The sequence below is a fragment of the Cephus cinctus genome, unplaced genomic scaffold, assembly GCF_000341935.2.
Source record: "Cephus cinctus unplaced genomic scaffold, Ccin1 Ccin1_scaffold0029, whole genome shotgun sequence".
Classification (NCBI taxonomy): Eukaryota; Metazoa; Arthropoda; class Insecta; order Hymenoptera; family Cephidae; genus Cephus; species Cephus cinctus.
Genome location: NW_014332776.1, coordinates 468057 through 482851, shown reverse-complemented (window position 1 = coordinate 482851; position 14795 = coordinate 468057). Strand labels below are relative to the sequence as shown.

At 37.6% G+C, this 14795-nt stretch overlaps 1 protein-coding gene across 2 annotated transcripts; it reads left to right on the top strand.

The window, feature by feature from the left end:
• Positions 1-247: 247 nt before the first annotated feature.
• On the top strand, positions 248-14722 carry LOC107267515 (kinesin heavy chain). 2 transcript variants are annotated; one of them, XM_025084921.1, is made up of 13 exons: positions 248-1180; positions 2480-2621; positions 2879-3052; positions 3164-3432; positions 3872-4118; positions 4208-4453; positions 4613-4959; positions 7365-7568; positions 7720-7860; positions 7937-8221; positions 8316-8705; positions 8884-9178; positions 9599-14722. In XM_025084921.1, the coding sequence occupies exons 1-13, from the start codon at positions 1028-1030 to the stop codon at positions 9676-9678; spliced, it is 2973 nt and encodes a 990-aa protein (XP_024940689.1). In that variant the 5' UTR covers positions 248-1027; the 3' UTR covers positions 9679-14722. The 2 variants fall into 2 exon arrangements, with proteins under 2 accessions (XP_024940689.1, XP_015594838.1); XM_015739352.2 differs by having other exon boundaries at positions 9588-9718.
• The last annotated feature ends 73 nt before the right edge of the window (positions 14723-14795 follow it).

Here is a 14795-nt window from a genome sequence, read left to right as displayed (position 1 = left end):
AGACGGTCTAACCGAATTCAATTTTGCATGATAAAGAAAATCGCGCAGTTTCATACCGCCATGTTAGTTTTTAATTACATAATTTTTAAAAAGTACATAGTTTAAAAAGCAACTTGATAAATGACACAAAATAAATTGACGATGTCAAAAGTCATTAGAATCGTACAGAAGGTGGTAGATCGATAATTTGGCGGTGACGAAGGTCACGTGGTGGGGATAGTGGGCAGAGAGAGAGAGAGAGAAAAAGAAAACGATAGAAGTTGGTCGTCGGCTGGCCGACGAAATTGTCTTAGGTGCAGCGTTGTGCTCCGATTTTTTTGCAATCCTCGTGAGGACGGAGTCATTGCGTGCGCCGCGATTATGTTCGGCCGGGCGTTCACGATACGTAAAGGCAGCTAGTGCCTCGTGAGAGACAAATTTTCTAACGTTACCGGGGAACTACTGTAACGGAACGTTTCGAGATAGAACGGAGTATCGCCATTTTGACTTCTATCTGTGGTAGCCTAGTTCTATTGAATTTCTCGATTATTCTAGCAAATTTTCTTGATCGAACAAGCTATAAAAACTATGCTCGAGTCAGTGTGCACTATCAATAAAAGTAGATAGTATTGTAAAGTGATCGTCTCACGAGGTTGAATCATCCTACATCCGCACTGGCTGTGGCGACACCTGTCCTACGCGCATAATCGACAGCCATTGTCGGCGCCATTTTGACGTTCGGCTGACAGCCGCCGTCTCGCACTTTTTCTCCGTGAATTCACATCGAAACTTTTCCTTTCGTGTCGTGAGTGGATAGAATTATGTCTGTACTATTAGCTTCAATTGAGAAGAACAGATAGTGTCGTGAAAAAAGGATTTGACCACGCTTTCGGAGCATCAGTCATCCCAAATCATTCCGACACCTTTTGTGGCAGCAAGGACCGTCGCCATTTTGACGTTCGGCTGACAGGGCTTTCATGCCGTGCCTTCTTTGCTGAAATCGTCGTGTGTCCCTTTTATCGCAGGTTTTTCCCAATCGTATACAGCCATGGAGACTCCACGAGAGCGTGAGATTGCTGCCGAAGACAGCATCAAAGTGGTGTGCAGGTTCCGACCGCTGAACGACTCCGAAGAGAAGGCCGGGTCCAAGTTCGTCGTCAAATTCCCGTCCGGCGGCGAAGAGAATTGCATTTCCATTGGAGTATGTTACATTCTTTTATTTCAATTAAGGAGCACGCTCATCTAATTAATCATTGTTTTTCTATTGCCTCGACTTTGCTATGACTTGATTGGTCCTGTTTCATTTTTGGGGATTTTCGTCGATATTCACCGATTTCCATCAAACCAATCGCACGGACCGATTCACTTCCATTCCCATTCGCTACGCTCCACTTCGTATTCTCTTTTGAATATTTTCTAGATTCTATTTTACCTCGCCAACTCTCTCCTACCCTATTGCATTGTTTTCATGCTTACAAATGCTGTCGCCATAATACAACGCGATGGCTTGTTCAATACGGAAGAGAAAAATTAGCACAATAATCTCTCTCATTTTCTACATATTGCACATTTTTGTTTATATTCTATTTTGGGTTGATCATTTTGAATAATGTGGGTATATCTGAATTCATTGGAGCATGTTGTATACAAGTCTAGGTAGCATCTTTAAAATTGGTTTGTATTTACTTTGCTTATTCTATCATTCAACAAATAATTAAGGTTCTTTAATTCTCTAACATTAACCCTATAATGAAGAGTATTATTGTCTATTTTCTCAGTGTTTTTCATTTTGTAGTAGTATGATAATTGGAGTGGGTAGCAAAATGTAATAACAATAATATTAACTCACTAGTGCATACTAGTGATTATATTAATTAACAATGTATATGAGTAGTGAAGGGTCTAGGAAATATTTTTCATGCAGTGTTTTAGGGTCAACCCTTTGATTCCACTTAGTGTTCCTATAAACTCCAGGCTTTGTTCATAAAACAAAGATGGCCTTTCTTTCTTTTTTTCCTTGATAGATGAGATGCTCCAATTTTACTTATATTCTTTTGTGTAACAATTTGCATTGTTTAGTGTTACAAAGGATCCTCAAAGATCTCTTAAATTTACTAATAATAGAAAAGCGTTCTAGACAAATTAGCAAGTCCTTTCCGGACTCGTAATAAACGCAATAAATAGTTCTCGTGTACCCACGATCAGCGCACCTTGACTAATTGCTAATTAAGCCATCTTTTATCTGGCGCGCCATAACGATAACATCGCTAATATTAATCAAAGATTTATTTTCGCGTTCTGATAATAATTTATTAACCTTATGGGAATTACTTACATTTCGTTATGAAAACGAATTCATTTTTCTAAGATTCTAATAGCTTTATTAATTTACATTAATTTTACATTCGTCAATGGACATGATAAATGAATTTAAGTTATACAAGAAACGCAGAAAGTTTTTTTCAATGAATTAACAAATTTTATTATCTTTTTTTTTTAGGGAAAAGTCTATCTCTTTGATAAAGTATTCAAGCCCAATGCAACACAAGAAAAAGTATACAATGAAGCTGCCAAGTCCATTGTCACAGACGTCTTGGCAGGCTATAACGGGACAATTTTCGCATATGGACAAACTTCATCAGGTAAAATTGCTAAAATTATTTTTACTTCGTTTATTATTACTGTATACACATATATACATGGAATAATAGAAGTCCATGCATTTCATCTACTCCACTAGTAATTACTACAACAATTATCTCTTCAACAATGTCTGCAATTATATTAGAAACTATAATAATTATTATTCGTGTTATATACATGGTATTATTGAAAGTTGATCCTCATTGGTCAAGCTGTAATGTGATATTGTCCCATGATGTTTTCTTAATTATTCCAGGAAAGACGCACACAATGGAAGGCGTCATTGGCGACACGGGTAAGCAAGGTATCATCCCTAGGATCGTCAACGACATTTTTAACCACATCTATGGCATGGAAGAGAATCTGGAGTTTCACATCAAAGTCTCCTACTTTGAAATCTACATGGATAAAATTCGTGATTTACTTGATGGTAAACTTCATTGACTTACATTCGTGATGGATTTATTCATATTAACAAGATGCCAGTCATCGTTTCTGCGACAAGTTTTTTATAGATTAACATGATTCTCTTTATTCACAGTATCGAAAGTGAACTTGAGCGTCCACGAGGATAAGAACCGCGTACCATTTGTAAAAGGAGCAACGGAACGTTTTGTTTCAAGCCCAGAAGAAGTATTTGAGGTGATTGAAGAAGGAAAATCGAATCGTCATATCGCCGTGACGAACATGAATGAGCACAGCTCGCGTTCTCATTCCGTATTCCTAATAAACGTCAAGCAGGAAAATCTGGAGAACCAGAAGAAACTTTCCGGAAAACTCTACCTCGTCGATCTTGCTGGTTCGGAGAAGGTAAGAAAAATTGTATTATGTCTTCACCGCAAATGTACTATTGTACAAATTTTCAAATATGTAACGCTTACAAAGGACTTTATTTTAATCCATTACCTTCACTATCACTCCAATTATTCAACATGAGTATTTGTTCCTTTCATCACATCGAATATTAAATACTTTCATAGATTAATAAAAAGTTCGAAAGATAACTTTGTTATCTCATTCATTTATCAATTTGTACGGAAAGCACTGCTGTGTTTACGTAAATTTTAATTAATATCTTAACAATTTAATTTTTTTTGTTACAATAAACGAAGAAGTGAAAGTATCAAGATCTGCTATTTATAACTGTTTTATCAAAAGTATCTATATGATACTTACTAAAATCAGTCAATAACTGTTAACTACTTCAAAATCGCAAGTGCAAATAGTACAGATGCAATTTTTCTTAAAGGTTTCGAAAACTGGTGCCGAAGGTACTGTCCTAGATGAAGCAAAGAATATTAACAAATCCCTCTCAGCTTTGGGTAATGTGATATCTGCACTCGCTGATGGCAATAAGACGCACATTCCGTATCGAGACTCAAAACTTACTAGGATTCTTCAGGAATCCCTTGGTGGTAATGCCAGAACAACTATCATCATTTGTTGTTCGCCTGCCAGTTTCAACGAATCGGAGACGAAATCGACCTTAGATTTTGGTAAGATAGAATAAAAAATTGAAAAAAGTGATATCAAGTAAACAAGTATTTTTTATTTCAAATATGAATCTGCCAATGTTTATCGTTAGGTAAACGTGCCAAGACTATCAAGAATGTTGTATGCGTCAACGAGGAGTTGACTGCTGAGGAGTGGAAGAGACGTTATGAACGCGAGAAAGAAAAAGCTGCAAGACTCAAGGGTAAGCTTGAGAAGCTTGAAGCTGAGCTTTCCAGGTGGCGACAAGGCGAGACCGTCAAACCGGAAGAACAGTTTAGCATTGTTGAAGCACCGGATGTCACCACGCCTATCACGGCATCTGTGGAAAGTACGGAACGTAAGTATTTTCTGGAATAAGTATCCGTGACGAAATTGTCTATGCATTGTTGGAAATGTTTTTTTGGATGGACACTCAATATCCTCAAAAAAATACAGCCTGCATACATATTCATTCTTTGCATCGATATTCATGACTTAAATAAATTACAAATTGTAGGTAAATTGGACGATGGTCCTATGCCAGCAACACCAGGTGGTGGCCTCATGGCAGGCTCTTTGTCGAATGAAGAACGTCAGAAATTGGAAGAGGAGCGAGAGCGTCTCTATCAGGAACTGGACGATAAGGACGAGGAAATCAACCAGCATTCGCAATACGTAGAGAAACTGAAGGAGCAAATGGAGGAGCAGGAGGAGCTTATCGCATGTGCCAGACGGGATTACGAGCAACTTCAGCAAGAGATGAATCGCATCCAACAGGAGAACGAAAGTGCCAAGGAGGAGGTCAAGGAAGTCCTGCAGGCGCTCGAGGAACTGGCTGTTAATTACGATCAGAAATCGCAGGAGGTATGTACAACCGGACATATTGTTTTGGTATTGTATCTTCTTTGAACAGCTTATATTTATTTCCTTGAAAAGTGTACGCAGTTCTTTAACAAAGACTAATTATTTATTGAACTCCGTACACCATAAATGAATAACTTTACAATCAATATATTTATACCATGTAAGGATAGGTCGAAATTTTACTGGTATTTTGTAAGCGTCATAAAAATGTATGAGTCATGCAAGAAGTGTAGGATGTTCTCGAATGGAACAGTTGCACTGTACATTGTACATTAGATACATTTTTTATGGCAAGCGTTGAATCATATCCATTTAAAGTGTGGGTCATTGGCCTTGTAAGAAAGAGGACACGCCTATCTTTTATAAATTTAAGTCCACTGCATATATTTATGTGTATGCAAATCCCTTTTTGTTGTATCGACATACTTATGCATACATGCACTGCAGTAGAAAATACATTTGGTGAGTTTGCACAGTGCATTGTAATGGTTGTTAGTAAAAATAACCATTAAATGTAATATATTAGAATTATGCTAGAAAATTGATCCTATATTTTTTATGCTTATGCGAAAGAACTCAATCTGCTGCGTCTATTACTTTAATTTCTTGCATCTTCATCTTGCCTTGGCGGAGTGGTATCGTATCTACGACGCCATACACATGCCTACGAAAACTATTGTAGAGAGGTCAAGGTTTAGCAAACTACGCATAATATTTTATGTATCGAATTTTACGATGTTACATTATAACATATCAATAGCACCTTTGGTCTACAAGTTCCAAAAAACTGTAGAAACTCTTTGTCTGTTTATCGTGGAAGAGTTGGGGCAACGGTGTTTTCTTTCTTACACAAGTTCCCCTCGATTATAGAAAATTCATTCACAGCAGAAGCATTTGAATTGATTCGTTGTAGTAGAAACATTAACCGATAAAACTTATATTTGCCATATTTTACTGCAATTCCAATGCAGCTTAGTCGTTACAATGTCGATGACAAAAACAGGATTGTTTTTGGTGAAACATATCTCGCCTTCCACAACGTCCATCCAAATATACAAGCCCATGCCAGACTGGTAGGAAACATCTTCTTTTCTTTCCTGAGGCAATCGAACACGTTGCTTCTTCACTTTTTGACGACAGTACAGATTTTGAAAAATCACTGTACTTTGCATATCAGCAATTTTCTCGTGCAACAGTTGGTATTGAAGAACTGAACATCATTTATGAATGGAGCGTTAAAATTTTTCGAAGGAAACAGCAGTAGCAAATTGCTTGTAGCACTTACTAAAGAGCTCTGTTTGAAGCTTCTGATCTGTCAAAGATTTCCATTCGGCAAACTTCTATAATTAAGGCGAGGATCTTTTTTGGTTTTACAACGATCACCACAATCAATGTGTTTTTCAAGCCCATGGCCCACACTATTTAAAAGTGCTTTTGTGGTTGCTGTGGCTAATCCTTGTTTTGGTCTAGGCCATAGTTGAAGCACCTCTTTAGATACATTGTGACTGGACCTTTATTTCGTTTCTTGAAGGTTGCGGACAGCTTGTACAGCTGCGAACCGAACTTCTTTCGCATATGATTTGAATCGGAGAGTTTTAATACGGTGTGCGATGATTATCTCTGTACTGCAGTGTAGATACAGGCGTTGTCATCTCCGACAAATGTTTCTCACAGATATTTCAGGCTCTTTGAAACGGGGATTCTCGACCATAAATTTTATGCCTATCGTAGCCTTCATGGCTTTGGAACTTCCTATCCAATTTTTGCCAGAATCAGGTCTGGCGATTCACGTCCTCTTGCGCACTTCCCACAGCCGGAAGTGAGTGCTTCAGAGATTCATATCTTTTTTGTACAATCTATTTCAATACATAGAGAAAAGTTATAGCAAACCAAGGCCAATAACCCGGTAGAAATGAAAAAATAGCAAGAATTTGTATATCATATTCAATATATTGGGTTGGCATGAAAGTAATGAGACACTCTAAAAAAACTCTACACATGTTTTTTTTTTAATTAATGGTTTTTGACTATATTCTATTGTATATACCCATAGAGCGGAAATATCTAGAATTTTCTACAACATACTAGAATATGGTCAAAAACAATTAATTTAAAAAAGGACATGTGTAGAGTTTTCTAGAGTGCCTCATTACTTTCATGCCAACCCAATATTATCGCCATGAAAATCAATGTATATACACATCAACAAAAGCAAGAGCAGACTTGACATTAGCCACCACGTGCTATCTGATGGGTTTGCTTCAAATACTAATATTGCAAACGTATTTTCAGCAAATTATTATTTTTAAATATATTTTTCTATTTGATTGTAGAATCTAACAAAATATATATGGATATTGATTTGACTTTAACCAAACATTATCATATTACCTTAATCGTTTCAGGTCGAGACTAAGAACAAGGAGCATGAAGCTCTCTCGGAAGAGCTTCTAGCCAAGCAGGCTGCATTGAACAGCACGGCATCCGAGCTTCAGCAACTTAGGGATATGTCTGCTCATCAGCGAAAACGAATCGCTGAGATGTTGGCGAATCTTCTCAAAGATCTGGGAGAAATTGGCGTTGCGATTGGTGGCGAAGAAAATATTAAGGTAAGAGTATGACAATTAAAAAAATTTTTGTTTGGTATACTTTAAATATATTCTCAGTTTTTCTATACCGAAATCGTATGCTGATCAATGGCACTGTTATGAACTAAAAGATATTTTCATATTCTTAGAATACAAATATTTTGTTATACAGATCACTCCCGACAGCAATGGCAAGCTTGAGGAAGAATTCACTGTGGCACGTTTATACATCAGCAAGATGAAGTCCGAGGTAAAGAATCTGGTGCAGCGTTGTCAGGGATTAGAGACCTTCCAGGCCGACTGCAATAAGAAGGTATGTTATAATAATATTTCAATACATTAGTATCTAATATTAAAATAATTATAATCATTCTTTTTGTTTAATTTAGGTATCAGAATACGAGAAGGAACTTGGCGAATGCCGCCTTCTGATCTCGCAACACGAAGCTCGCATGCAGTCTTTGTCAGAGTCGATGAAGGAGGTAGAGGCTAGGAAACGTTCTCTCGAGGAAGATGTAGATGCTCTGCATGAAGAATGCGCCAAACTGAAAGCTGCCGAACAAGTGCAAGCTGTTACCAATAAAGAAAAGGCTGAAGAAAAGGAGGCTGCTACCAAGATGAGAGTAGCACTTGAAGAACAAATGGATCAGTTGCGTGACGCCCATCAAAAGCAAGTTAGTACAAATTCAATTACTATTTATATAAGATGCAGGGTGCAATATTGACCCGATGCTTCTTACTATATCGGCCACGTAATTTGTATTTCAGGTGGCGACATTGAGAGACGAAATTTCAGAGAAACAGCAGCTCATTGGCGAGCTCAAAGATCTCAACCAGAAATTTACCCTGGCACATCAGCAGATGCAGGCTGACTACGAACGTCTGAAGCAGGAGGAGGCCGATAAGTCTGTTAAGTTGCAGGAATTGATCCTCATGAACGAGCGTCGCGAACAAGCCAGAAAGGATCTCAAGGGACTGGAGGATACAGTTGCTAAAGAATTGCAGACTTTGCACAATCTCCGAAAACTATTCGTTCAGGATCTTCAGGCCAGGATTAGGAAGTCTGTTAATGCCGAGGACAACGAGGATGATGGTGGATCCCTCGCACAGAAACAGAAGATCTCATTCCTGGAGAACAATCTAGACCAGCTTACGAAGGTTGGTTTACTATGCCATTGTAGTTTTTTGTCCTCAAATGTACATCTTGCCTTTTAGCCATGTCAACGTCTTTAAAAAAAATTAGTTTCTTTTTCGTTTTGAAACACTCAAGGTGAAAAGGTTCGATAACTTGGCACTACGCGAATCATTAAAAAATACGGTCATTTTTCGCCAATAGGTACACAAGCAACTGGTACGAGACAATGCAGACCTACGTTGTGAGTTGCCGAAATTAGAGAAGAGGCTCAGAGCGACGATGGAGAGGGTGAAGGCCTTGGAAACGGCATTGAGGGACGCTAAGGAAGGTGCAATGAGAGATCGAAAACGCTACCAGTACGAAGTCGATCGAATCAAGGAAGCCGTGCGGCAGAAGAACCTTGCACGTCGTGGACCTAGTGCCCAGATTGCCAAACCGATTAGAGCCGGCCAACATCACATCACTGCAGCAAATATCGTGCGAACTGGAAACCGAGGTAAATAATAACGTCAATTTACTCAATTTACTCCTTACGTCATTTACCACCTAAGTCGTGTTAATGCGAGAACTGGACTCCAAAGAAATTTTTCGTAGCTAATTAGTGTGCGATAAACAATGATAAGAATGTGCTAATCAAGGAATACTCGATGCAACGTGAAACCCAATTAAAACATTTTCACACGGTACTGTCGCATTAATTAAAGCTCAACTTGAATACGCTCTCTTTCACTTCCATGAATATAAAAGGTCTTAATACTCATCGTCTCGGTATTGAAATTCAAACAGTTACACTTTTGGCATTGCATCGAGGAACAAAGGATTCATTCAAATTGTTATACAATAATACGAAAGTGATATTATGTTCTTATGGTATTTCTTTTCTTTTCTTTTCTTTTTTTTTATGGATGTTTAACAGAGAACGAGCGAAAAATCACCTGCGCCGACGAGAAGAAGAGAATTCAGGACGTGGAATTAATCTGCAAACAGTACACATAAGTCCCACGGTATTTTTTAGTAAGGGTACATAATATAATATAATTATAATATATCGACATATTATATATATATTCTAGTAAGACGTAAAATATGTCGCGTATATCCGCAACGAGAGCACCGTCGGTTTCGTTTTGTCCTTACGTTTCGACCAGCAAAGCTTACAGCGCTAATATATATGTATGTATATTGTACTCTTATATATATATAGGGTGGCGTGAAAATCGAAACACTTCTATGTTTTTAGATCATTATATACAGTGTAAGAATTAATTTAAACGTCATATGCGTGGTAGTACTTTTGTCTACGATAAAATCGCGCGTACATATAAGCTTTTATTTCCTCTTCGAAGTTGTACATGAAAAATAGTGTTTGTTTTCATAAAAATTACTATCGACACGTTCATTCGTTCTTCTTTTTTTTGGGTTGAACGAAAAGGTAACAAGATCAAACGTCTGTTTTTGTTTTTTTTTTTCACGAATTTTGTATACAATGTCTCTGATCTTCTACGTCAACATGTCGCGATCGGCCTTTATTTTGCGATACCATAGGAACTATACTTAGTGTCGATCATTCTTTTTCACGTTTCTTCCCATAACGCTTTGGTCGTACACGGCCAAATAGAGTAATCTCGGATTCAGTAAAATGTTTTGGCAAAATCTCTATTTACCTGAATCTACGTGAGAAACGTTATTCTGAAAACGGTCAAGCGTGAATAGTGTAGTGAATTTTGCGCCACCCTTGATATAATCACATACGCAATATACGATCATGAGGATGATCGCAATGACGACGATACCACGCGTGTCCCGTCGAATTGTAAATAGTTGATTTTCTTTTTTTTTTAATGATCGCTTGCAATTGTAACGAGCTTTGCGAGGAGCAATCTCGCGATAATAATAATTAAAGCACGAAACTAGAGAGCGATTTGGATCTCTTGATAATTTTTGGAAAATATGTAAAAGACATTCGCGCGACCCAATTGCTAATATTTAAAGACGCGATCAATGATTTTCGCGCGTTCTTGAGATCACGTTTGAATGTTGTTGCGGATGCAGAAGAGAGTGTGGATAATAGAGATAAAATTGAACGAAGGGAAAAGAAAGAAAGAAACAAAGAAAAAAATCTAAGCAGCAAACTGAGAGTAGGGGAAAAGTGACAAAACATTTTGAACACTCAAAACTCGACGGGACAATCGCAGGACTGCCAATCCTGTGAGTCGAAGGGATTCGTCGAAAAGGATCGGCCGCAGGGACGAAAAAGGGTGTAGAGATCCTTTTTATTTTCCATGCGGAGGGCTCGCTTAAACGAGCTTTAAGCGTTTCAAGCCTTTCCTCATGCATTGTTTTTATCCAGAGCTCGAATGAAACTCGCGCGAGCCGATCCGGTTGGCTGTCTAGGATTGCTGATAACTAAAAAAAAAGCATAATTAATTAATTAACATCTATTTAAGCCGATTTATTTATTTATCATAGAATATCTATCCAACACACGCCAGAGGCTCTCACGGTAGAATATTATAAGCGCGATAGTCCTTTGTATTATTATTGATGAAAAAAAAGCAAACAAAAAGCTTAAAAGATAACTCAACGTTTACAGGCTTTTCAACGTAACTGAGATATCTCGTACTTTCTTTTCGAAGTGTTTTTTTCGTCTTCTTTTTTTTCTTATTTCTGTTTGTCCTCGTTTTTCTCCCCTCGAGACGAGCCCCGTCTGATTAAATTTCCTACGCATTATTAATCATTTGTAAACACCATTATGAACAAATGGAGGTGAATACGTCAAAGAGATGCATTATCTATTTAATATGAAAAGTGATAAATAATAAATTATTTTGAAAAAGGACCTGTCGATCTGTCGCCGATGTGGCGTCAATTTATTTTTTTACGCGGTGATTTACGCTGAAAATCCTGTAATCAATTCGCATTTCGCGCTCTTCCTCTTTCTGACGCGTATCTCTCTGATTGGCTGTCGACTTTTTCGAAACATAAAGGTTATGACGATGGGTGACGTACAGAGAGGTAACAGAATGAGGGATCGCCTACTTTTTCCTTGCTTGTCTTTCTAATAGAGACAAGGAGTGTGCATCCTGGCCTCGTTTAAATAAGCTTGGCTGCTTCGTCGACTAATTAGATTTATTAGTTAATTATTTACTCCGAGCCGGTGCGACGACAGTTGCCGGCGCATTGTGTCGCGTATTTTTTTACCGCGATTTTTAGAGGCAGCACACACAACTCGATATAAATATTTCTTCTTTGCGGTAATCTAGAAAAGCAAGTATATCCTGTTTAGAGACACAAATTCTCAGTGTTTTCTATTTCGCGTACCTATACTTTTCAAATTGTTCTTTACGTTATTTCCCCCTTGCCGTAGTAAGTGACAAGTGACTTTTGGGATTCAAGAAAACCAAAAAGAAATACATTACACGAGTCCCAACAAGATTCCTTGTGTTTTTGCCTTGCCTCTCGTTTCTTCGAGGATTCTGGCGACTCTTAACCTTATCACTGCGTTTTTGTATGAATGCCAGATTGACTGCCCTAATCTGACACTTGATCCTCATATAGGGGGAGTAAAGCCATACAGAATAAAGAAGACCACCCGAATGGAAATTCCATTATGGAAATCGAGGGCCTGTCCAGGCCCTAGCTAGTCCTGTACTGACTCCGTGGGGATCTAGACAGGCCCTGGACTTACCAAAGAAAATTTTTACTAGAGTGAAGCATCAATTAGAATTAAATAATCGAGCGTTCCAAATGAGCACATTAGTCATTCCGCATTGATATTCCTTAGAGAGAAATGACTCCCGCCTTTTCAAATTTCGCATTTCTTTATTTTTGTTGTATATTTGCTTTCGTTCGAGAGGAGCTGGTATTTCATAATTAATGTATTATAAATGATGCTGATTGCATGGCAAGAGTCATTCCACTTTCGATTAACTTGCGGTGGCTCGGACCTGGTTGCTCGTGAACTTATTTGCTTTACGATACTTTAACAAATTCATTCGGCAAAGACTCAAACGAGCGGCTGTAAAGAAAAGTGAAAATGGCGATAATAGTATAAGATAACGAATAAAATAATTCAGCTGCAATTCCCTCCAAGACTCAGTTATTGTCGGCAGAGTAATTTACTTTTTCCCTAATCACGAGAGGCAGGCTAAAATTAATATTACGTGGTGCATAACACAGTGCAATTATTAATGGTGAATAATTGTCCATGTACCGTCTATCTCTTTCTATCCTATGTACATAAAACGCAAAACTCTTTCACAAAGCGCTAATCTACCATGAATTTCACGCTCGGTCGCTATTGACTTTCCTTTTATTTTCATTTCTCTATGCTATATCTTCTTTTGACCGTATCTTGGCGTAAAACGAGTATTCGTATCGTGCCGGACGTCAGTTGCGTAATATTTACAGAATACAAAGTACTTGCTACAGCAGTACAGCGAATTAAAGAATTTTAGCTTTATTACAAAAAAAAATTGTACACCTTTTCATGCCTCGTTGAATTTTATATTGTTATTCGTACGTTTCAATCGCAGACTTTCGTGTCGAGGAAAGTCTTTTTATTCTTGATGTGTACTTAATTTTGCAGACGATTATTATTTTGATATCAATTAAATCATTACTACTTAAGTTATTGTTAAAGACGTCCGGCGCGTGGGTCTGCGAACCTCGTAATACCCGGTGGCGAGGAAAGCGGAACGTTGAAGAAAAATAATGATTTGTGAAATGTTCTGGATTTATGATGGAGAGGGAAGTCGGAGAGGAACAATGTCGACAGAATCGCCCGTGGTATCTATTTTAAAGGAACGATTAAAAGAAAATCAAGTGATTTACATTATTGCGAGGAACACGAGAGAGTCGCAATTATTTTTCATAACGTGCGGAAAGGGCTAGTTTAATTGTAAAAGAAAAGAAATTGGCCATATTCTGCCTCTCGCCGACTCTCGACGTTCTGTCGGGCCAATTCTGTAACGACTAATTTATTTCTCTTACTTATAATCAAATCTGTCGCTTATATTCCTCTCATGTTATTTTTTCTACTGGTGATTTCTACGTGTTCCTATCGTTTTAGCTTTATCGATAAATACTTACTATTCGATTATTTCTATCGTTATTCCTATTTGTATTACCATTGTTATTCGGCAATTCGTGCACCCATTGTGCAACGGTGGATTTCGTTTGACAGAGCGATACCCTTTTTTTCCTTTCACGTGATTTAGACAAATTATGCTTATAGATGCTTGAATTTTTCTATTGTTAGGCGAAATTATATGTACGATTCTAGCTGAGTGTTGAACCTCTGTCCATCCGCGTCACTCTGTTCTTTCTATTGATTTCTTATTACTAAATGATTCGTTAATTATTGTAGATTGTAACGCTTTGAGGTTAATTTCTGTGAAATTCAAATGTCAGTAATATACGTTACACGGAACTCGAAAGTTTGAAACAATAATTTCATACTGTTATTAGTCAAAACTGATGAGATCTTGCGTTGTACTTGTAGTTTTCTCTTTGACTTTATTTTTGGAAATTTTTAATCATTCAAAACTGCAGAAATTTCTATTGATCTTTCCGAATGGCAGTTGTTGTGTCTTAAGATGATATACGTCTGCTGCAACTTAAGTGTGTCTTGTTACTATTTTCTTTTAATAGTATTTTATTCTACGTTACGAATAGACAGGGTCGGAGCGAGGGTCAGGATTGGCCGCCGGGCGGGTGGACGATGATATATAAACACGCGCTAAGGATTCTCTAAGATATATTATATAGGACTTATTTAGATTGTACATGCAGGGTGTAGAGAGGCTGTAGCTAACGGAAAAACTACGTTTAATTGATGATTAATTGTGTAACTATTATTAATTGTTTATATCACTGAATATATTCGCCGTTGATTTACACGACAAAGGATACTTAAGAACGAATTGATTGATTGTATTGTCGTCAGGATTAACTACGATTGTCACTATGATTATTACCATTGATTAATGTCGGATTAATTACGGAGGTAATGCTTACATTAAAAATCGCATTAAATGGACTTCATTTATCTTTTTTTTATACCCTTGTCGATCCTCGACGCTTTTTCATCGAGATATGATTTAAGAGTTTTT

Excerpts from the sequence above, each read along its gene's own strand:
- LOC107267515 (XM_025084921.1), top strand. The coding sequence starts at position 1,028 with ATGGAGACTCCACGAGAGCGTGAGATTGCTGCCGAAGACAGCATCAAA. Across the intron at positions 4,454-4,612 it reads ATCTGTGGAAAGTACGGAAC|GTAAATTGGACGATGGTCCT; the intron begins GTAAGTATTTTC and ends TACAAATTGTAG. Across the intron at positions 7,569-7,719 it reads GTGGCGAAGAAAATATTAAG|ATCACTCCCGACAGCAATGG; the intron begins GTAAGAGTATGA and ends TTTGTTATACAG.